At 44.0% G+C, this 23,133-nt stretch overlaps 1 protein-coding gene across 1 annotated transcript in view; it reads left to right on the top strand.

Moving 5' to 3' along the window:
- The window catches only part of LOC144799804 (cocaine esterase-like), a 557,476-nt gene that overhangs the window by 363,683 nt on the left and 170,660 nt on the right, over nucleotides 1–23,133 (top strand). Inside the window, exon 8 of the mRNA XM_078671375.1 lies at nucleotides 10,497–10,601. Coding sequence (XP_078527501.1) covers nucleotides 10,497–10,601 — 105 coding nt within the window. The remainder of the gene's footprint in view (nucleotides 1–10,496; nucleotides 10,602–23,133) is intronic.

Here is a 23,133-nt window from a genome sequence, read left to right on the forward strand (position 1 = left end):
TACTTTGTTGGCAAGAATATCAGGGTCCATAGTCTGTGTGCAAAGGGCTGTGGCTCGCAAAAACCCAACAGTTCCTCTCTTTCCCCTGTTTTTTTAAAGCCGCCCGACCAAGCCGTTTTATGAATGCACCCTAAAGCCCTGGGGGTGTGGCATAATTTATTTAAAGTAAGCAATATGGTTCAGCTACAGTGCTGTGCACTGGCATGTTTTCCATATGACCTACACTGCATGTTTTCTACCTTCAATTACTGTCTGGGGTCCTAGGTTTGTGGTGTAATAATCGTTGCCAAATTGTGATAGCCTCTCCCAATACAGGTCAGGAAACTATTGCTGATTGAAGAGGTTCAATCGGTAGAACCACAACCCTTGGCAGTGTCAGGATAACTGCCAATACATAGACCCTTAACAACAAACCTCCCCAAACATTCTACATTCTTTACAAGAATGTAGATAGGTCATGGTATGACATATCATGATAGCACCGCACACTTTTTGCCTGTAGCCTATCAGCTTGGTTAAATAATGTTAAGGGGGTCACGATATATAAACACTCATTGGCAATGCCAATAGGTCTGGCTGTGAAGGAAAGTTGTATGGTAATGCCAAGCATTACAATGAGCTGGCATGAGAATGTGTATATATTTGTGTGGAGCAAAAAGTGTAGAATAAGATTGGTGTAGGATAAATGATCAGGTGACAGTTGCATTGTAAAGCCAGACCTAAACCTCCATGTAGGTTAGGAACTGCCTACCACCCATTTCCCATACTTAAGGAGCTTTGTGACGCCACCCTTACTGAGACCCCAGTGGGTGTCTTAGTAACTGCCAAAGTCTAATACAACAACTGATCCTAAATGTCACGGCCACCTTGGACCAATATTATCTCCAGCATCTTTAATTTCACGAAATCTAATGATGATGCTCTCAAATTCTAGTGAAGGATACCATTTTTCACAATCTTTGCATTGAAATTAATCTGATACAATGGGGACACTGTCCTTTTAAAAGGAACACTATGTTCATACTGAACACACTGGCTACTTTCTAAACACCACAGAGCACCAAGAGAGTACCACTCACCCTACAATGGAAGAGCAATGTTCTGGGGACTTGCAGAACATACTTTGAACTCTGAGCACTGTGTCACAATTGGGGGACTATGGATCCATGGTGCTCACACTTGCTGTAGTGAGGGCAGGCATGTACTTGAAGCTGGCAGTCTCCCAGCTCAGCATAGTATCCACTTTGCGTCTAAAACTCTTCAGTCACTATGATTCTATCCCTTATGTCACATCCAAAGACCTGGCATGGAGGGTGGGAAAGAAGGCAGAAATTATCACAAATGAATTGGAGGCTACAGTGGAAAGCCAATACTTATCTCTCAGCATTTTCTATTGCCAGGCAATTAAGATAATATTTGTAAAATGCAAATCTGGGAGAGCAAGGGTAGGCTTGCGAATGTCCGTAATCATTCAGCAACAGCATTCAGTACTCTATTGCCTGGCTATGGGTCATGTTGTAAGTTGTAGAAAGAACTAAAGCTCCAACGTCTCATGGAAGTATGCAGTGAAGTGTCAGTGTAGCAAAGTTTGTTTTAAGTCAGTCAAATCAGCCAGGGTTGAGGGTGCATTTACAAGCACAGTTAACCTACAAGGAGGAATTGTATTTCCTTTGTTGAGGGAGCACCTTAGGGAGGGACACAAGCATTCTTCCAGAGCCTGCACTGCAACCAGGCAACATAGAGGTTCCCCCATAGTTGCTGGCAGCTCTGCCACACTCAACTAATACACATAAGGATATCAAAGGGGCCCTCTATTGCAACGCATGGATGCTTCACCATCTTAGCATTTCAATGGAAGTACTGATTGCCTGCCATCTCCATATATCATGAGCGATAGTTACAACACCATATAGTTGTAATGTGAGCTGATTGAAAACGCGAAGGACACCTAGGCTATGGCTAAGGAGGGGATGATCCATTACCTCTTTGTCTGTGGATTATTATGTGTTCTTTTATTAATATCCAACAGACAGCTAAAAATATCGCTCGCAGTCCTAAAACTTGCCTATGTAGTATGTCCTCCAGCTATTGCTTAATTACCCTGACTGAACCAGAGGGGATATATGCAAAGCAAATCTCATACATCTGCTCACTATAGGCCACACAACCTCAAAGGTTGAATTATTTGCAAAAGGGTTAGGAAGGCATGTCTGACAATATATTAATGTGATTGCTCTGGTGTTTTAGGTGTGTTCGAAATAAAACTTAAATGATTACATGACTAAACTAGTCCTTTTGACTGCTTTCTTTACAACCAGCTTTTTCAATTTGTTCACTGGGAATGTCTTCCACCAGTCTGCTGCACCCAACCTTGTGAATGTTTTTCTTGACGAAAAAAATGTTTTTCCTTAGTGTAGATTTTTCCTTAATAACAACAGCCCTCTCTTTGGTTTTTTGAAAGATAATTTTCATGGGTAGCACCCAAATTATATTACTATATTCTCTCCTACATTCCCAGGAGCAATGAGCTCCTTTCAGCTTCTTTTCCTCTTTTCCTCTTCAATGTTGTGCAATGTTGGAAGCAGGAAGAGTCAACTGAAAGGGAAAGAAAGAAGAAGACACCTGTTCCGAATTATAGTGCTTTTGTGGACTTTTCCAAAATATTTGAACCTGGGACTGCGAAGGGTAAGTTATATATAGTATTCCAGGTAGACATGAAAAAGGTCTACTGATATGAGCATTAAAATTAGATATGGAATTAGAAACTTTAATAAATGAATTAATAATGAAGTGTTAGAGTGAGCGGAGTCACGAAAGGGCATGTGCCGGCCCCTCTCCTGTTTAAACTTGTAAACTTGTTTAAACTTGTATATATCGAGTCTGGCCGCTTTATTTAACAAGCATTAACAGTTCTTTGCCTTATTCTTTGGCCATTCCTTTGCCTTATGGTTTGCCTTATGGTTTTGGCTTTTGGATATAGAAGAGAAGTTTTCAAGCTTGATAAATACTCACAATAGATCCCAAAGGGATGTCAGTAGTGTATGCTTACATTCTACTTACAAGGATGTTGGCCCTAGTGCTGCCGTGCTGCACCCATACCTGGGTTTTATATCAGTAAATCTTGGTAAACACAGAGTCAAAAGCAGTGGCCCTGTCTTGGGGTGAGAGGGGAAAGAGGCCAAAAGAGAGTAGTCTGAAGAAGAGGGAGCAGCACACTGCTGAGGTGTGTGTAGTGCGGGGTTCTCGAAGGGAGAAGAGATGGGTTCACATTTGAAGGAAGCAGCAAGGTCAAGCTGGCAGGAGCAGTGTGATAGAGCGCGGTTTCACTTGCCCAGACATTTTTACCATACTCACCTGGGCCCACCAAAAAAACATACACACTTTGAACAGGTAAACCTGCGCTATACCAGTGATTTTCATTAACCTTCTAGGACCTATACCTTTGACCTACCAATCCTAGTCACCAGTACCTAGAGTCCTAAGGGATCAAGGGAGTTAGAATAATAGGCAGTAAACAAACATTTGCACTCGTAAAATAACCACAAACTCGGGAAAGATTTAAACGCTTTATCTAAATAATTTCTTTAAATGTCAGAGTCCATACTAAATTAATCAGAGCTTGATCAATTAGAAAGAATAAAATCAAAGCAAGATGACGTGAAATTATCATGAAACGTTCTTTAAACACTGAAGCATAGGAAAGGGTAAGAAAAGGGAAACAGCACTATGACATATCCGGTCAGCTTTATATTTACCTAGAATGGTGTGAAGACCAACCCTGGCCACGGGCAGGGATAAAGGACAGGACCCCCGATAGTGCAGGTGCCAGCAGGATAGAACAGGTGCAGACCAGAATCAGGATAAGTACGGACCAAATTGGATCAGGACGTGACCACCGCAGGTCAGAACCGGCACCCACAGCTAAAGTATAATGCCAGCGTCACACCCTCTCTGCAGCTAACAGTCGGACCCCGATTGGGTTAGCGAATCTTCTCCCTCAGGAACCCCGATTGGCTAATCGAACTCCTTCCCAGAACCCCGATTGGGTTATCGATTCTTCTGACAGAGTGCTGCGCCAGCACCTCTGCTCCCGAATCTTCCTACAGAGTGCGCCGCCAGCACCTCTGTTCTCGATCGCCTATTGAGTGCGTTGGGTCAGTGACAGGTCAGATATTCGGACAAGTCGGACAATCTAACTAGCTAAACCTACCTTAGATATACCATTTTACAGGGCAGTGTACCACCCCCCAATGTTGCAAATGTGTGAATTCCCCCAATTTGATTGGTCAAAAGACGAGGAGAGGTCATCATACCATACCAGTTATGAGGTCATGCTCTTCAATATTCAGATTTATGTTCCCGTCCAATATTTCATTTTCCCATGCACTTTTATTCCACCCAACAATGATTGCTTCAATAACAAATACAATGTATACGAATGTTGGTAAGTTGTCTTCCTCAGAGGGTAAAAGTTCATTTTCCCAGGCGCATCTTCCTGTCAAGCTGTCACTGGCACTCATTCAATGCCATGGCTTGTGGACTCTTGGAAATGTAGAGCATGCGCAGTTGCGGGACCCAAGATGGAGCAACAATGTATTTTGATTGGACAAACACGAGCTAATAACAAAGTCAAAGTAAAAGAGTTTTAGAACAAAGAATAAATTAATGCACTGTATACCATTTATCTCTACTCTATTCCCATTACTTTATTTTAACTACAGCGTTAAGAATTAAGCATAACGAACAACTTAATAAAAGCAGCATTGCAAGCGTCAGCACATTAACACACAGAGTAGCCATCTTAGTTCTAGTGCGCAGAAGCAAGAATTTTCAACCAAGCAGAGAGAATACGTCATGTCACATGAGTGTGACAGACGCATGCGCAGAAAAATTCCCGCGTAGCGGTGGCCATTTTAATGCTTTTGAGTTACGGTTAGGAAAAGCACATATGCAAGCTTCCCCAGATTACTAGAAATTTTGTGTTTTGCACTGTTAATAATACGAAACATGTTTATTAGTGTATTACAGTTTATTTTGAGAGGGCTGAATCCAAGCAAGGCGCTTTACATGCGAAACCTTGCTCCATCAAGTGACTGGAGCCACTCATTCAAGAAGAGAGAGCTTGGTCCATGGGCAGGAGCAATGTAGGGTCAGGCAAAGGTGAAGAAGACTCGAAGGCCCAGATTGATCAAACGTTCACTCAACGTAAAGCAACGCAGCAAGACAACTAGCTATGCGGCATGAAATGGAGAGGGCAAGGATGCGCCATATTTACCAATATGTGGCACATTCCTGCTCTCTGCCTGCACTGGTTCACAATCTGCTGCCTAGCTCCAACGCAGGTATAGTGTCATCATGCAGGGTTAACTGCGTTGCAGGCAGGATTGTTTTTGGGCAGGAAGGCACACCTTCCTGCACAAAAACAATCCTCAGAGGCATTTTCCTCTTTCTATGTGTAGAGTAAACAAAGAGGAGAAATAAAGGTATTTGTCCTTGTTGTGCCTCCCGTGGAAAGGCCTAGCAGTTTACCGCTCTTGGCAAATTGGGGAATGTGCATAAATGCATGGGTGGATGCGTGGGAACAGCCGCGCCCCACCCATGGAATGCCTTCCCTAGGCAGAGTAATGCAAGGCAGCAACTTGTGCGTTACTCATGGTTTATCAAGCAACATAGGACCACTCAAGGCGGCCCTGGGGTGTTTGGTAAATCTGACTTAGGAATTATGTTGCCCTAGCGACACCGTGCACGTCGCAAAGGCTACACAACTCCTTGATAAATCTCGCCCTAAATTTCTGGAAGGGGGAGGGTGCACAGATATTCTTTAGAAGACCAGCACCGGGATATCTGCCTTGACTCTGAGCGCCGAAGCATGAGCTGAGTTATCAAAAGGTGTACACTAGGAACCAAATGTCACAAAAAAATAGGATAGTGACAATAAAATGACAAACACAATCAACATTTCTCAGTCTCCCAATTAAGTACACATGATCATGTCACAAGTATTATATTTTTAAAACATTAAACGTTAAAAAAAATACCCCAATGCCCAGATGACGTTGCCATGATTACCCAAGACATGTCAGTTTATCATGTTCTTAAGTTATACAGCACGCATTGTAATTGAACCTCTCAGAGAAATTAGACTAAATCTAATTGGAGCCGAGTGCAGAGGCAGCCAGGGGAGGGTCTCTCATTGTGAACAACAGAGTGAAGACGGAGGACTGTGGAGAAGGTATACAAACCTAGAACTTCAAATGCTTGACAACGTAAACATTGTTACTATTGGAAACAGTGGTGCATTTGAGACTTTTGGCTGCTAACCTTGTACAATGTGTAGTGCTATTAATTATTTACACTTCTAGTTTGACAGTTTAGCATCTGAAGTGTAATGTTATTTATGAACCAAGTTTAGAGGTTCTAATTAAGTCCTCTTTATATGGGGTGCTGTTCCCAAGTGTGTGGAGTCAGATTTGTGGGGCTAAAAGAAAAGTGTGTCTCTGGTGTTTACATTGTCGTGTACTGACAGATAATCAGGCCTATGATTTTTAGAAAGAAGATAACAGAAACGTGTTTATGTTCATACCATCCTTTGGCAAATCAGATGTAAATGGTTTTGCTGCAATGCTGATAAAAATATTTCTACCACAAAATCCACAAATAGCAAACATATAAAAGGTTTCCTCAGCTGATGTGACCATAGTCCTTGTTAGTGAAGTAAAATAAAGTTGCTCACTCCTGCTTCTCCTTGGAGGACAATACCTCTAAAAGTAGCACAAGAAAACTAGTTATCTAGGATCAACATTTGCTACATAACACTAATTTGGGGTAAAAACTGATAGCAGTGGCAACTACAGAAGGTTCACTTAATTTTTGGAGGTAAGCTATAATGGGGGGAAACTAATTACTTCCAATACTTGTGGAGCTATGGGAAGTCTGAAGACATTATTTAAGTAAAAAACACCATGAAAATACTGAATCTGAAGGAAATACTTCGGCTGCCATAAATTGATTTTACTCCACATTAACACTTACATCAAACACAGTACCTGGAAACACCCTGCCATTTAACCCCTCTGTTGATGCATATTTCTACCCAGTATTCCTGGATGCATTAAGATGCATAGGAATATATATTTAAAAATGTGAAGCAGAGATGCTCCTCTAATGATCTCTCCTCAACCACAACTCTGATGGACTCAAGCTCAACTATTGACACTGGTGGCTCTACAAAGACAGCCCTGGCAGTACATGCTGTCACTGTCACCACTCCTCCTATGGTAATCCTTGTTACACCGCTGAACCACATACATTCAGTCCAAAGGGGCACTGGCATCTATCAGTGCTGTTCACACACATTGCATGTGCCAGTTGTCTTCTTCCACTGGGCAGCCAAATTGGAGGCTGACCCCGGTGACTTACCATGTATGCTGAGGACGCAGATGCAAGAAAGGAAAAGGGGCCCCCATCATCTGATTTAGTGGTAAAAAAGCTATAACTGGGGAGAAGTGGGGACTTCATATTATTGCCAATAGTGCAGCAGGCACAGGGCCTAGATTCCACTGCAACTGCTGCACTAGTATCAGCTGCGCTTTTGGTTGACTCCCTCCCACCAGCTCCATGAAGCCACCATGGCACAGAGGTCCAAAGGCAAGTACAGTCTTTTTTTGGTGTGAATTGTGTCACACCTGGATACAGGTGTAAAAGTGAGCCCAGCTGGATAGGGACATGCCTTAGGGCAGATTTATTTTAGTTGCACAAAAGGGAAAACAGAGCACAACAACACTTTTGCTGTCTTCCCAATAGCTGGTGCTCAAACAGGCTGCCTAATATTACGCACACACGTTTGCACCATGGGTAACATGTTTTATGCCTAACCAGATCTATCACTTTTAAATGGAACTGGGATTAAGACTGATCCTATGAGAATGATAGTACTGCAGCACATCCTGTCCCTACTACAGGAAATAACAAATGCCAAACTGGACCATTCCATGGAATTGGGTCAAGGAGAGCACTCTAGTGATTCCAAACTATGGGGAGAGAAACTAACATAATACGGTTAGGGTGTTTATTTATGTTATACTTGGTTTTAATGTTTCTTTTAAGATTGACATACAAATATCAGCGAGAGATGATTTTAAAACATGCCCCTTTATATATTTAGGGAAAATGTATTCAGCTGCTTGGCATCTTGCATTCGATCTCTTGTTTGATTTCCAGTGCTAACCAAATATGTTTTTAATATCTACAGTTAGTATATAGGAGGGATGCTGGTTTATCTACCATGACATTTTGTTACAGCGGCTCTGGGAGATGGGGGTCCGAGGGAAGGCCCTGGACTGGTTTAACAACTATTTAAAGGACCGCTCCACCACTGTGCATCTAGGCTCACTGGCTGTGTGCAGTAGACCAGTATGTATTGGAGTCCCCCAGGGATCTATCTTGAGCCCTATGCTCTTTAATCTCTATGTCACCCCATTGGCCTAGATAATCAGGTCTTACCGGTTTGAGGCTGTCTCGTATGCAGATGATACCCAGCTGCTGAAATTTAGCCCTGACATTACTGACACAATGATCCGGTTTAAAAACTGTATGACCCACATTGACAGCTGAATGGGCCAAAATAAATGACAGTTAAATAATAGCAAAACCAAGATCATTTTGTTCGGCAGGACCGAAGATCACTGGTCAAGCAGCTGGTGACCCCAGACACTCGGCCCCTGTCCATCTCCAAAACAAACCGTCTGCAATTTGGGAATTACCTTCGACAATAAGCTTTCCATGAAAGCCCATGTGAACTGAGTACTGGGCACCTGCTATGCCATCCTACGGAAATTATGAAAAATCTTCAAGTGGCTACCAATTGAAACCTGGAAGCCCCTGGTGCAGGAACTTAATGTAAGTCGCATGGACTACGGAAATGCCTTATTGGCCTCTATAAACGAAGATCTTTTCTCCAAACTACGGATTCTGCAGAACACTGCAGCCATACTAATTTTGGACTTGCCTCCTAGATTGCCATCTGGTCCCAACCTGAAACCCCTTCATTGGCTTCCAATTAGGAAGAGAGGGCAGTATAACATCCTGTGCTTAACACATAAAAGCTTCTATGGCACTGGTCCTGGTTATCTTGAAAAAAAACCAGATAAAATTCCAGCCCGCCAGAACCCTGAGATCCAGCCCCAAACCTCTCTTAATTCCTCTGAGGGTTCGCACTGTGCGCAACGGAGGCGCTCTTTTTCTTATCTTGCGCCCACCTCTGGAATCAGCTCCTGCCCCACCTCACGTCCATTCCAGACAATGGACGTTTCCGTAGAGAATTAAAAACATGGCTGTTCTCTAAATGAAATGAGATAGAACCCAGGAAGTGGAATGGTCTGCAAGCACCTTGAGAGTGCACTATACAAGACTTTCTGACTTTGACTTTGACTTTATGATCCTAAAAAGTTAATTTGGTGTTGATTGTCGAGATTATAGCTTGAGGATTTTTTTGATAGAATATTTGAAAGTGATGCCGAGGGAGCAGATATATTGAATATTCACCATTTGTATGCACCTTCATTTGTGACCACCGTGGAACAAATGCAGTTGCTAGCAAGAAAATGTCATGTTGCTTACTCAAATGCATTTTGATATTAAGGGCCAGATGTACGACCCTATTTTGCATGCGCAAAAGGGCTTGGGACCCTTTTGTGCATGTAAAATGTCACAGGGTCATGTACAATTCCAAAATAGCGAGTCGCAATTTATTTGTGACTCGTTATTTACAATTTGCGAGTCGCTATTAGGAAGTTTCCTTCCTAATAGGAACCCCAAAGCCATGATGAATGTTTTGCAACCGCAATTGCAAAACACTCGCAAATGACCACTCTCTTCAAGAGAGTGGTAATGCACTTGAAAAAGGGAAGGGGTCCACTCAGGGGAAAATATTTTTTAGGGGCAGGCAGTGGTCCAAGGGGCCACTGCCTGCCCTTAAAAAAATGAAACAAAAACGTTTCATTCTTTTTTTTCAATGCATCCCGTTTTCCTTTAAGGAAAATGGGCTGCATTTTTAAAAAAACCTGCTTTATTGAAAAGTTGTCCCAGCAGGCCACCATCCCTGGGAGGTCTAGCCATTCCTAATGGGGTCGCAAATTGCGAGTGGCTCATTAATATTCATGAGCCTTGCATTTTGTGACCCCATTGGGAATCACAATCAGTGTCTCTGACACTGCACTACATTGTAAATTGTGTCCCGCAATTTGCAACTCGCAATCAAGCGCAAATTACGAGGCGCAATCTACACGGGTCGTACATCTGACCCTAAATGATTAATTTGCAAGTTTTCTTTTGTTGAAAGCAATTAGAAATTTTTTATGAAATTGGTTTTCTGGTAGATGCAAGGATATTTCATGTAGCTTACTGAAATGTATTTTGATAGTAAACTAATATTTTGCAAGCTTTGTTTTGTTGCAACTGTTTAGCTAATTTTTATGACACTGTTTTTCTCCTTGTAGATGATTGCCAGCTTGTCTAACTGTGAAACCAGAAGTTCAGTGGCAACGATTGAGTGTTTAAGGAAGAGAACAGAAGAGGAGATTTTGAAGGCTACCAATGGGCTGGTATGTGAATTTCAACATTGAACAATGCATTAATGGCACTTTATGAGATCAATTTTTAATACAGGAATGTGATGTAACTACAGATCACAATCATTTTAATTTGAAAGATCGTATTTCTGCACAGGACGTGACACGGTCTCAATTCAAATTGATTGAGTAGTTGAACATTAACACTGTTGGCTGCTACCCAAATCTTATGCCTCACTGTTTCTTTCTTTATTGTCATTGTTAACCTATGCAAACTCCACTGCTGGATGTTGTCTTCTTACTCAATATATTTGAGAACTGTTAGTTGAAATCTACAGTTCAAGGGCGAAAGAGATTATGTTCTCTGCCAATGCTGGTCCACGTGGTGTAGGTGTTTTGTCAGGTTAAACCAGGCCAACTAGCAGACCTGTGTACATAACGATCTCATGACAAACATGATGGTGAAACCGATACAAAGGTTAAAACAGAGAACAGTACAAATGATGGAAATACTTGACAACTACTAGAATCCATTGTGGGAAGCGCTTCCAAATGTGTAAATATACCTATGCTATTGCAGAAGTGAGACCTCTTATGCAAATCCACATAACCCTTCCCAGAAAGGAGTATTTTTGCATTTATCATATTGCACTCAACACTGCTTTGCAGCTCCTTCAGAGTTCCGAAAATCATACAAACTGAGTGCAGTCTCATGGTGACAGGATGTGGTCTAGCAGTTGTGACCAAGCTCCCACCTTTGGTGTGGAGTTAAACTGATATGTTAAAGGTTGATCCACTTTTGTAATGTCACAAATAAGTCCACCAGTCATTTTGAAAAGTCAATGTGTCTGACTTTTATATTGAAAATCTTTTGTGTGTTAAGCACAATAACTCAACTACATAGAGCTATTCCTCTTTCTCAGAGTCTTTGTGATGACCTTTCCCAGTTCTTTCACCTTACAATTGGTGCCATTCATCATTTTTTTTATTTCCACCCAGCTCTCTTGTCCTTCTTCAGGAACCATTCACTCCCTGGCGAAATAACCAATGCTGACTTGCTTATCCCAGATCTAAAACAAGGCAAACACCAAGACAATCATGATAACGAAATTTGACGTCTGGTACACCACCTACTCCATGTTCGCCAATCCACCTCCTTTAAGGTGGTTTATTTATTTATTATGTATTTTAGGAGTTTTCTATAGCGCTAGCCAGACCCGAAGGTATCGGAGCTCTTCACAACAGTTGGCCTGCGAGAGACATACAATCTAGACAAAAGTAAACATATTTGCTAAAGGCGCATTTCAGGTCTCAGTGCAATGTACCCAGTGATGCAAGAGGGTCAGGTAGTATTCAAGTTGTGTGTCTGTTGACTTGCATCATGTCTCCTTTGGGGAGGGGTGACAAGGGCACTTCTACTCGTGGAGGGGAGGACGAAAAAGAGTTAATGTCCCGATAGCAGGGAGCAGGAGTGTGCTGGTTTTTGAGTTTCGACGACAGCTATCAGTTCGGGAGGGAACAATTGAGGAAGAGGTCTTTAAGCTGTCTCTTGAATTTTACAAAGGAGGTGGTAGTCCTGATATGGACTGGAATGTAGTTCCAGATTTTTGGCACATTTCCAGTGAAGGACCGGGCTGCGTTTTTTTGTTTGCGTGTTTTCATAGGGATGAAGAGTAGCATGTTGGTGCTCCCGAGGTTCCTTGGCATGCCGGCTTTCTTGAATTTGGAGGCCAGGTATTTGGGCTTCCCTGTGTGCAGGGCTTTGTGTGTTAGGCAGGCAGTTCTGAAGCTGGCTCGCATTTCGACTGGGAGCCATTTTAGTTCTCTGAGTGCTGGTGAAATATGATTGTATTTCTTAACTCCGGTGACCATTCTAGCTGCTGCGTTGAGAGTTGTTCTGAGGGGAGCTAGGTGTGATTTAGCTGTACCTGTGAGGATTGTATTCCAGTAATCAAGTCAGGACAGCACCAGCGATTGAGTCCCTTCTTTGAGATCCTTGGGCGGGATGAAGGGTTTTATTTTGTTGAGTAGTTTCATGTTGAGGAAGGCGCTTTTTGCTGAGTTGTTAATGTGCCGTGTCATGTCAAGTTTTGGGTCTAGGGTGATTCCTAGTGATTTAGCTGAGTCAGCCAGGATGAGATTACTGTTGAGAGCATCAATAGCTTTTAGCCCTTATAGGATTTGGGGGTTCTCGTCTTTGTTAGAAATTAGTAGGATTTCCGTTTTGCCTCAGTTGAGTTTTAGATGATTTATTGTCAGCCAGTGTTGAACTTCTCTTAGAGTGTTGTTGAGTCTTTGAATTTCATCGATGGAGGAGGTTTCAAGGTAGATCTGGATATCGTTTGCAAAGAGGTGGAAGGGATGTTGGCTTTTTTGAGTATGTTTGTGAGGGGTTCCCCTTATATGTTAAAGAGTTGCGGGGAAAGTACTGATCCTTGCTGACGTGGTGTATGTAGGTCAGACATGAAGTTTTTGATTTTTATTCTTTGGGTGAGGTTGTGGAGGAAGGAGGAGAAATAGTGTAAACCCATCTCATCAACACCTACCCTTTCTTTGAGGACCTTGATGAGTCGATTATGGTCAACTGTGTCGAAGGCTGCCGATAAGTCCAGGCGAATGAGTAAGCAGCATTGATCTGTTTCGTGTTACTTGTGAATGTCGTCCATGACGTTGACGATCGTGGTCTCAGTGCTACAGCCTTTTCTGAAGCCCGATTGGTGAGGGTCTAGAATGTTGATGCTGTCCATATGTTGAGTCAGTTGTAGGAAGACCCATCTTTCTAGGATTTTGGCTAGGAGAGGGAGATTGGAGACGGGGCTGAAGTTGTTCAGATCATTGGTGTCCAAGCCTGGCTTTTTCAATAGTGGAGTGATTTGGCCAACTTTCAGGCATTCTGGAATATCTCCAGTTCTTAGAGAGCTATTTATGATTTTGCAACAGAGCGGGGCTAAGGAGAGTTTAAGTTTTTGGGCCATTTGGGCGGGAATAGGATCTAGGACATGGGAGGAAGGTTTGGAAGAGGAGATTAGATTGACTAGTGGTGGTAGACTGGAGAACATGGATTAAGTGGAGAGTCAGATTTCACATTCAGTTATTGTGAATACACGCCTCTTTTGGTGTGGTCACCTTGATGTTTTGCTCATTTGTATGCTCGTCATAGTACAGGCAACAGAGTATGAAACATTGTTAAATTGGTTAATGTCAGGTACCCCACAAGTTACCTGTTTCTTGCGGAGAGATCTCACAGAGACAACATGAGCTATCGCCCCTACGCCCACCTTACCCCGCTCTAGATCAAACAACAAACTGAAGATGGAAGTGGGGAAGGTAGTTAAAAATGGCAGGATGATGTCAGGAAGGTAGTAGACGACGTCCCTCTGTTTGGATGAACCGTGGGCACCAGCTGGACAGGGAAACAAGGGAATCTCTGTTACAATCAGTTCACCCAAACCTGCTACCAGTCACTAACACACACTCATGCGGAAACAGCAGTTACCTCAAATGTGGACATCATTGGATCTGCTGTCATAATAGTGGAATGAAAAGAAAAGCTGCCACAGTACTAGCGCTCCAGTGCAATGCAATGAAAAGGAAAGCTGCCACAGTAACTAGCGCTCTTGCGCAATGTACAACAAAATCACAAGCGCTCATGCGCGATAAAACAAAAACCCAAAAAACAATAAGCACACCAGCGCTGTAGCCAAGGCAAAGGAAAACACAAAAACAAGCACTCTTGCGCGAGCGGGCAAGGTATAAGGTAGAGGCAAAACAACAGCCTCAGCACTTCAGGGCAAGGCAACTAGAAATAGCGCTCCAGCGATGGTAGGCGGAGTCACAGGCAGGCATACACACATCAGCACTCCAGCGCGGGCAGAATAATGAGCGCTCAGCGCTCCAAAGCGGGAAGGCAAAGTCGCAGAAGGCACACACAATAGCACTCCAGCACGGGCAGTGTGGGCACAATAATGAGCGCTCAGCGCTCCAAAGTGGGAAGGCAAAGTCACGGCAGTCACACACAATAGCGCTCCAGCGCGGGCAGGCTGAATACCTGGAGAGGCGTCCTGGAACTAGGCAAGCCTCTGGCAGGTACAGGCGTCTATGCGAAGAGCAGATCCGGGGGAACGCCACTGCTGAAATGCGAATTCCCTCGGAAGTGCCTGTGACATCATAGCAGTTCCGGCATGAAGGCTGGACCGCTAACTGGTAGAGAACCCTGAAGTGAGGAGGATTGCTTCCCGCATAAGCCGAGTTTTATGCGCACACAGGCACCTCAACAACCAAACCATGTCTGTTAACTCCTGAGTGGTCTTCTTAATTTTTCAGGAAGGCCATATTATATGGCATTGGAAAATCCACCAGTGGCATAAATGTCAACAGTGGACTGCAGCACATCTTACAATAAAGCATGACTTCAAGCCTACCTGTGTAGCATTACTCCTGCTGCTTTTAAACCTGCAGGCAAACCTGTCAAAATAACACTTGTTGACATGAAATAATCATACTTTTATATAAATCACTCATACGTAGACCTTTTATCCCACAAGTTAGGGTGCCTACTATTTAAAAGTGGTACTGATTATTGACAGGTACCCACAGTGACTAGCCCCAAAAGTTATTTACACTGTGAAAAGCTGTGGCCAAAAAAATAAAATCATACGTCTGCTAACTTTGATTTGGGACAAGCTGTCAGAAATAATTCAACCACTATTGTTAATGTTTATTGATGAAGACAGAATGTTTATAAACATTTAGGAATTAACTTTTAAAATGGTCAGACTTTGCCTCTGGTGGGCTAATTAGCATTACCCACCCAGCCGCTGGCCTGTCAGTTCTTCCTCTTAATTAGGTAAGAAAACTGGTCCCACAGCAGAAACAATGGTGTAGGTCATTTTGCAGGATTCCTATAACTCAGTGTCACTCATTGGATACTTGGCTGGTTTCTGTATAACTTGATTTACCCTAGGAGTTAAACCAGGAATGTGTAACTGCTTTGCAGACTCCATATGGAGAGTGTGAGGGTTTGAGATGGCTACAGAGAACCACGCCTCCGAGTAGCCATGGGTGACGCTGCTGCTCTACCCCCAGCAATGGAGAATCATACCTGGCTGGCATGCAGGGGACGGTGCTGAGGGGAGTTCTCTGTTTTTCTGCTTTTCGTCTACCCGCAACCTTCTAAAAACGCTTGAAGATTTTGAGCTCCGAAAACGGATTCTCTTTTTTGGAGGAGCGCGGGGCAGCCTCAGGAGTCAAACACGGACAGAGGCGTTCACAATCATTGAGGGATGCCCACGGCAACTACCACCATTCAATCAGCCGGAAAGTCATACGGGGCCCTTGGGCCCTTGCTGAACTGCTCTCTGAACTGCTTTCTTGTGCTGCCTTCCCTTTTGAACTGCTTCATGGTCCCGATGCTATAAAGGGAGCTGTGGCCATCGGAAAGTGCATTAGCGTGCGGTTACCACCACGATTAAACCAGCTGGGAAGGCAATGAACTGCTCTTTCTAGTTGTTTTGGGATTGTTTTATGGTACCGTCCCTAGAAGGGAAACTGTGGATATTGGAGACCAGCTCGCTTTAATTGAAACTACCGGTCACTTTACCGTACGGAGTAAAGTGCTGGCATCACACCAGATTACTGAGAGCACAGAGTATGTCTTGGATAGAACACTGAAGAGTTTCGAGCTCTGTGAGTCCGGTGAAGAGCTCTCTGCAAAAGGTGCACAACTCAAGGTACGGAGGTGTTAAGGGGGTACTGAGAGATAAGGGGGAGTTAAGAGGGAGCAGAAGGAATTAGAAGATATTAGAAGAAAAATGGGCAAACTGCTGAAGCATTCCAATGTAGCTGTTAAAGTTGACTCTGCAGCCCGGCTTAAGGCCAAAACACGTTTAGCCCGAGCAAAAGAATCTGCACGGTTGGCAAATAAAAACAACATCTCGAATTCACATGGCCTGGATAGTACCCTCAAGGTATCGGTGGTAGATCAGATAGATATTACATCTAATTTGATAGAAATTCCAGCTCTAATGTCTAAATCTCAAGGGGCAAAGGAATTTCCATTGTTTATAAAGAAAGGAACTTTACAACTCCCCTCTCTAATCCCAACCACCAAAACATCTAAAGGGCTATCAGCATTGCCACCGCTACCGCTACTAGCAGCAGCAGAAGATTTAGCCAAAAGGGACCAGGAAAGTCTACAAAGCCTTCCGGAATCCACTCAAGTCAAGTCAAAAACACTTTATTCGATTAAATAAAAATCATAAAAGTATACTATGCAAATACATAAAAACATCATACAGAGCTATTGATAACTGTACATTTAAAATTCGTTAGCAATACATAGGAATTGTGTGACACACGAGATTTACACCATTATCAACAATATTTCATATTTCATTATAAAACATATATAAAATGAAGCAGAACCTGGAAATTAAATCATACTATCAGGTATAGGGCAAACATTCACCCCAGCTATACTCGTCTGGAGTCTCTTCCGTCTAGCGCGGATTGATGCAATCAAGAAATTCGCTACACAGAACATGACCCGATGATTTTCCATTAATTGAAGAAACAACAATGCAGGTTTTAACTGTAAAAAACCCATTTCCCTTAGGAGGGGCTTAATATATTTTGACCTGCCTTCCGAAAAGAAGGGACAAAAGAATACAAAATGTATCAAATCCTGATCGGAGAAATTGTCGCATTCACATGGCACATTATCCATTGGGGCACACCATTTCTCATAAATACCCAGCAGAAAATGTGCCTGATTAAATCTGAATTTGGTCAGCAACCAGCGATGATATGGGCGTGTGACAATGGTCAGATATGGTTGCACTGATATTGAAGTAATCAGCATAAAATGTGACCTTACTGTGGGTTTAGAGATTTCAATCGACTCTCTTTCCATTTCTCGGATCTTAATAAAATTCAGTTTTACCCAGTTGATATCTTCTTTATTCAAATTTTCCGGGTCTAGATATAATTCTGGTCGACCTAAAAGTGCTGAAGTTTTTTTAATATAGGCCAACCATTTAATATCAGCCACTTTGTCCCGCCCCAAACAATCAATAATAATCTTATGATTCAGTGTAAGTTTGGGGTTAAGCCAGGTTCTAATCCATAATAAAAGCGGCGCCATGTTTAAGATGTCCGCGATATATCCCATTCCCAGCTCTGAATGGACCGCAAAAGATGATGTGGATTGGGGAAGGCCCAGAAGGGATCGCAAAAATTTATTTTCCTCTCTCTGTATCACAGTTAAATCTTTATAGCCCCAGATTGCTGCCCCATACCTGGCTATGGCTATTGTTTTGGCTCTATATATCGCCAAAATTGCCTCAGGAGGTTTCCCACCCAATCTTTTCGCAAAGCCTAGGATAGCAGCCGATGATCTTTTTACTGCCACTCTTTTATTGGTAACTTGGGGAACCCAGCTACCCAGATCATCAAACACTACACCAAGGTATGTAAAGATTTTTACTTTTGATATCACTGAGTCATTACAAGAGAGGGTCTTGATCTTATTTCTACCTTTCCCAACGAACATCACATGCGATTTTTCTACATTAATTACAAGGTCTAGATTTCGCATAAAATTCCCAAAGGAGTTTAAAAGACGTTGTAAACCTATGGGTGTCCTCGCCAGTAGTACTGTATCATCAGCATATAATAAGACTGGCAATGGGGTACCCCCCATGCACGGGACATCTACAGACGTTGCCGTCAGATTTGCACCCAAAGAATTAATATATAAAGAAAATAACATTGGGGCCAAAATACAACCCTGGCGTACTCCCCTCCCGGACTTAAAATCAGCCGTACACTTCCCCTCCTGTGTCATGCGTATGGCCGCTGTCAGATCTCTATGCAAATCAGCCAGGAAGTACACCAATGCCTGATCTAGCCCCATATCCAGCAGCACGGTCCACAGCTTTGACCTATTGACTAGGTCAAAAGCTGTGGACAAGTCCATAAATGCCAAATAGATTGATCCCTTTGAGGCCACAGTGTATTTACTGACTATTAAATGTAAATTGAGGCACTGGTCTTCAGTGCCTCTGCCAGATCTAAAGCCATACTGTGCATCGCACAAGATGTCATTGTTAGTTGCCCATGTTGAGATCTTAGCTAGGATCACCTTCCCTAGTATTTTAAAGGACGAATCCAACAATGATATCGGCCTATAACATCTTGCATCCCCTCTCTGGCCCTTCTTAAAAATTGGGACTATTATAGACCGTGACCAGGTTTTAGGCAATCTACTTTTGTCAATACTCGCTATATTAAAGATATTTGTGAGGACAATTGACCATGTAGTGGGGTTGGATTTATACATGTCTGCTGGTACCCCATCAGGGCCCGGGGCCTTATGAGCAGTTGTGTCCTCTATAGCCTTTTGGACTTCTTTGATAGTGAATCTCAAAGGTAACACTAACTGTTCACTTACTACTGGTACAAATGGGTCTATCAGGAGGGGATGTATGACGTTACAACGCATACTTTTACTCCGCAGACCATTACAACGCGACTTTTACTCCGCATACCGTTACAACGCATAGCGCCTTGGGGCGCTGGATAGTGGTAAGTATAATTTACTATTCTAACTCCAGTCCCCGTGGACCCTAGGGAAGGTGTTGGATAGTAAATTATACTTATTACCTATCCTAGAGCGCCCCCCAGCGCAATGCGTTGTAATGGTATGCGGAGTAATGGTCGCGTTGTAATGGTAGTGCGGAGTAAAAAATGCGTTGTAACAGGTGTATACCATCAGGAGGTTGCTACCATATATCTTTTCAAAGTGGTTCAGCCATTCCTTTTTGGGTATGTTCAATTCCAACGGGGAGTTATCCTTATCACTAAACAATGGTGTATTAACCATTTCCCAGAATTTGGAGCTGTCCCTCAATGTGGCCCTATCATAAAGTGAGTCCCAAGCGTTTTCCTTGATCGCCTTCTTACGGGATTCTACTATGGTTTTATATTTTTTTCCGTAGTCTGGCCACTGCTTGTTTATCCCGGGGAGACTTTTTTAATTCTGCCAATAAATCTTTATGGGCCTTAGAACACTTTTTATCGAACCACTCATACAGTTTTTGCTCCTTGGGTTTCGTCTTAGACGTTAAATTCGACGCTACTTGCTGGCAGATAGTTTCAAAGGAAGTAATGATGTCACCTCCAAACCTAAGAGGGTCCATACAGATGTTGATTTCATCTCCCACCTTCTCGGTAAGTTTAGAGAAAAATTCTTCTGGGATAATTTTACTCCACTTGACCCGTCTCCCCTGATCTTTGGCAACTAACTCCATACGTGAGACAGTCCTTGTATTTGCAGATAGTATTGCTAGGTTTTTGTTGCATAATTCCATAACCACTAGGTTATGGTCACTAAAAGTTGTTTGCACAGCATTATAAAAAATTACATTCTGTAACAAGCCTGTTGATACAAATATAAAGTCTATGATAGTATTTGAGTCCCTTGCACTAAATGTGGCTACCCGGTCATTGGTGTCGATAAACTCTGGCTCAGATAAATCGACATCTGACAATAATTCTTCTAGTGCAGCCCCCTTTACAGTGTGTTCAAAGTGAGAGTGAGGGAGACAATCCATATCTGCGTACACCCTATATTGACAGTTTTGCTGACACAAATGTATGTTAAAATCTCCAAACAAAATCAAATGAACAAAAGTGGTTTGACTCTCCTTATAAATGGTTAAAAATTTTGCTAAATCACTAATATTTACATTACAGTGCGTACCATGAGGGGCATTATAGAAGTTAACGTAAAGGAATTTGACTTTGTTAGGTAAAGTTAATTCGCAGGCCAAAATGTTATGAGATGTGGTACTTACAATTTGCGCGACTCCCCTGTGTTTAACAGAGATTAGAAACATGAGCCCGCCTCGATCTCTCCCTGAACTGGAACCCTGGGCAGCTTTAAAATAAGAAGAATACCCGTCCAGCCAGAAATTACATTCCCTATCCCAGGTTTCTTGAAGCGCCACTACCTCATAACCCTTTAATTGTTCCAACCATATTGCATCATCTCTCTTGGAGCGGAGACCTGCAATATTCCAGCTTGCCATTTTAACAGTCTCCCCACTTTCCCTAACAATGGTGGTAATACAATGAGTCTGTTCTAAATCAGCAACATTACCAGGCAGTCAATCATTTTCATCTAAATGAGACAAAGCAGTGAATCTATTTGTTAATTCTAGAGTAGCCCTATTTGTAGGTCTGATGGGGACAATATGACTAGGGGTAAGATTTGGTGTTTGCAATGCCCAGGCTGACAGCCCAGTACCCCCTCTGATGGCACCTCGCTGCTTTTCATTGCCTGGTGGTAAATTAGGGATGATTGGCCGTGGGTAAAAATAACCAAGTGGAACAGCTCGTATCCTTCCAACCTTTATATCCGTTGCATCCCAAAATAAACGGGCAGCCTCGTGGGGTCTGTTAAAATTAACAATAATGCAATCACCAGGAAGATTTTTTGCCGTATACCCCAACCAGTCAACTCGTCTCCCCATAGTGATGTGGGTGGATATATCCCTTGGCCCTGAACAGTTTTCATCACACCATGCTTTTATATTTGCTAATAGGGTATACTGAGACTCAACCTCCCCTGGGTTCAAGTGTGGAATGTTTACTAGGACAGCAACAAAGGGGGTTGCCTCAGGTGGTAAATTAGTACGGGGCTTCCCCCGCAATCTCCTTACTCCCTGTAGTTGTTCGCTTGTATGTGCGCTGATTTGCCCAGCTACAGTGTTGACCTTATCCCCCACTAGGGTCAATGGCAACAGATCAGTGTGGCCGGCCAAATTGATGGTAGTTTTTGGGTTTACTGGCTCAGGGGGGATTGGGGGGAGGATTGGGACAGGCGGGGTGACTGTCTCAATCCCTTCCATTGGTGGTTCATATTGGACAATGGGAGCAAGCGTAGCCGGAGGAGCCAATGTTGCACAATCAGGTACTTTATGGCATAACAACGTACTTAGCCTATCACATTTCCCCACTATTTCCGTGACACAATCTTTCAAAGTCTCTACAATGTCATTTGCAATCTGTACAAGGGTACTTTCGATTTTATCTGTGAACACTTTTTCAACCAAGTCTCTAATACCTTTTTCAAGTCTCCTAGGCGCAATGTAGGAGCCGGCTGCGTGAAAAACCTTTTTGATCTCTTTACGCGCTTTTTGGTACGCTTAATAACTGGGGTTACAACGTCTTGTGCACAACTTGGATAATCAACTGTGCCCAGCGAATTATGTTCATCAGGAGCCATTGCAGTACATTGGGGTAATAATGTCAGATCCTTGGTGGTAATGATCTGGACAGTGGGCTCTAAAGGTATAGCTTGTCTCCCAGACAGTGGGGGCACCGGGTTATCCAAAAGAGGTGTGTCTAACCCCAGTTCACGTTCTGTTGCTGCAATCTCCTGGTTCAATTTCCCCACAGCAGACGTGAGATAGGACATAATGCTAGCTGAGGTCAGAGCTTTACGGGGAACCTTAGATTTGCCAGCCCCACCAGTGAATGATGTTTGGAGTTTGCGCTTACCCATGTTGGAATAGAAGGCTTTAGGGGGGTGACTGTCCCGTCCCTCTTCGTCCCTAGACAGCCACAGACGGCCCGCCCTCTGCCCGGGCTCCGCCCGGCGTCGCCCGCGCGCGTCCCGCGAGGCGGGAGGGACTTCCGGTCTTTATGCGCCTCCGTGCGTGGTGTTGGGCGTGTCACCGCCGAGGATGCTGGGGGCTGTAGTTCCCCTGCCGCGTGGTGGTCGAGCGGCGGGCGTGCAGCCCAGGAACCAGCCCAGCGTCTCCCCCAGTGAATAGGCAGTGTGCAGGCAAGTGTCAAAATGCCCCAAATTCGCCGTTGAGACCCCCGCTCGCCTGCAGGGACCTCCGGTCTTTATGCGCCTCCGTGCGTGGTGTTGGGCGTGTCACCGCCGAGGATGCTGGGGGCTGTAGTTCCCCTGCCGCGTGGTGGTCGAGCGGCGGGCGTGCAGCCCAGGAACCAGCCCAGCGTCTCCCCCAGTGAACAGGCAGTGTGCAGGCAAGTGTCAAAATGCCCCAAATTCGCCGTTGAGACCCCCGCTCGCCTGCAGGGACCTCCGGTCTTTATGCGCCTCCGTGCGTGGTGTTGGGCGTGTCACCGCCGAGGATGCTGGGGGCTGTAGTTCCCCTGCCGCGTGGTGGTCGAGCGGCGGGCGTGCAGCCCAGGAACCAGCCCAGCGTCTCCCCCAGTGAACAGGCAGTGTGCAGGCAAGTGTCAAAATGCCCCAAATTCGCCGTTGAGACCCCCGCTCGCCTGCAGGGACCTCCGGTCTTTATGCGCCTCCGTGCGTGGTGTTGGGCGTGTCACCGCCGAGGATGCTGGGGGCTGTAGTTCCCCTGCCGCGTGGTGGTCGAGCGGCGGGCGTGCAGCCCAGGAACCAGCCCAGCGTCTCCCCCAGTGAACAGGCAGTGTGCAGGCAAGTGTCAAAATGCCCCAAATTCGCCGTTGAGACCCCCGCTCGCCTGCAGGGACCTCCGGTCTTTATGCGCCTCCGTGCGTGGTGTTG

This window comes from Lissotriton helveticus, chromosome 12 (genome assembly GCF_964261635.1).
Source record: "Lissotriton helveticus chromosome 12, aLisHel1.1, whole genome shotgun sequence".
NCBI classification, from domain to species: Eukaryota; Metazoa; Chordata; class Amphibia; order Caudata; family Salamandridae; genus Lissotriton; species Lissotriton helveticus.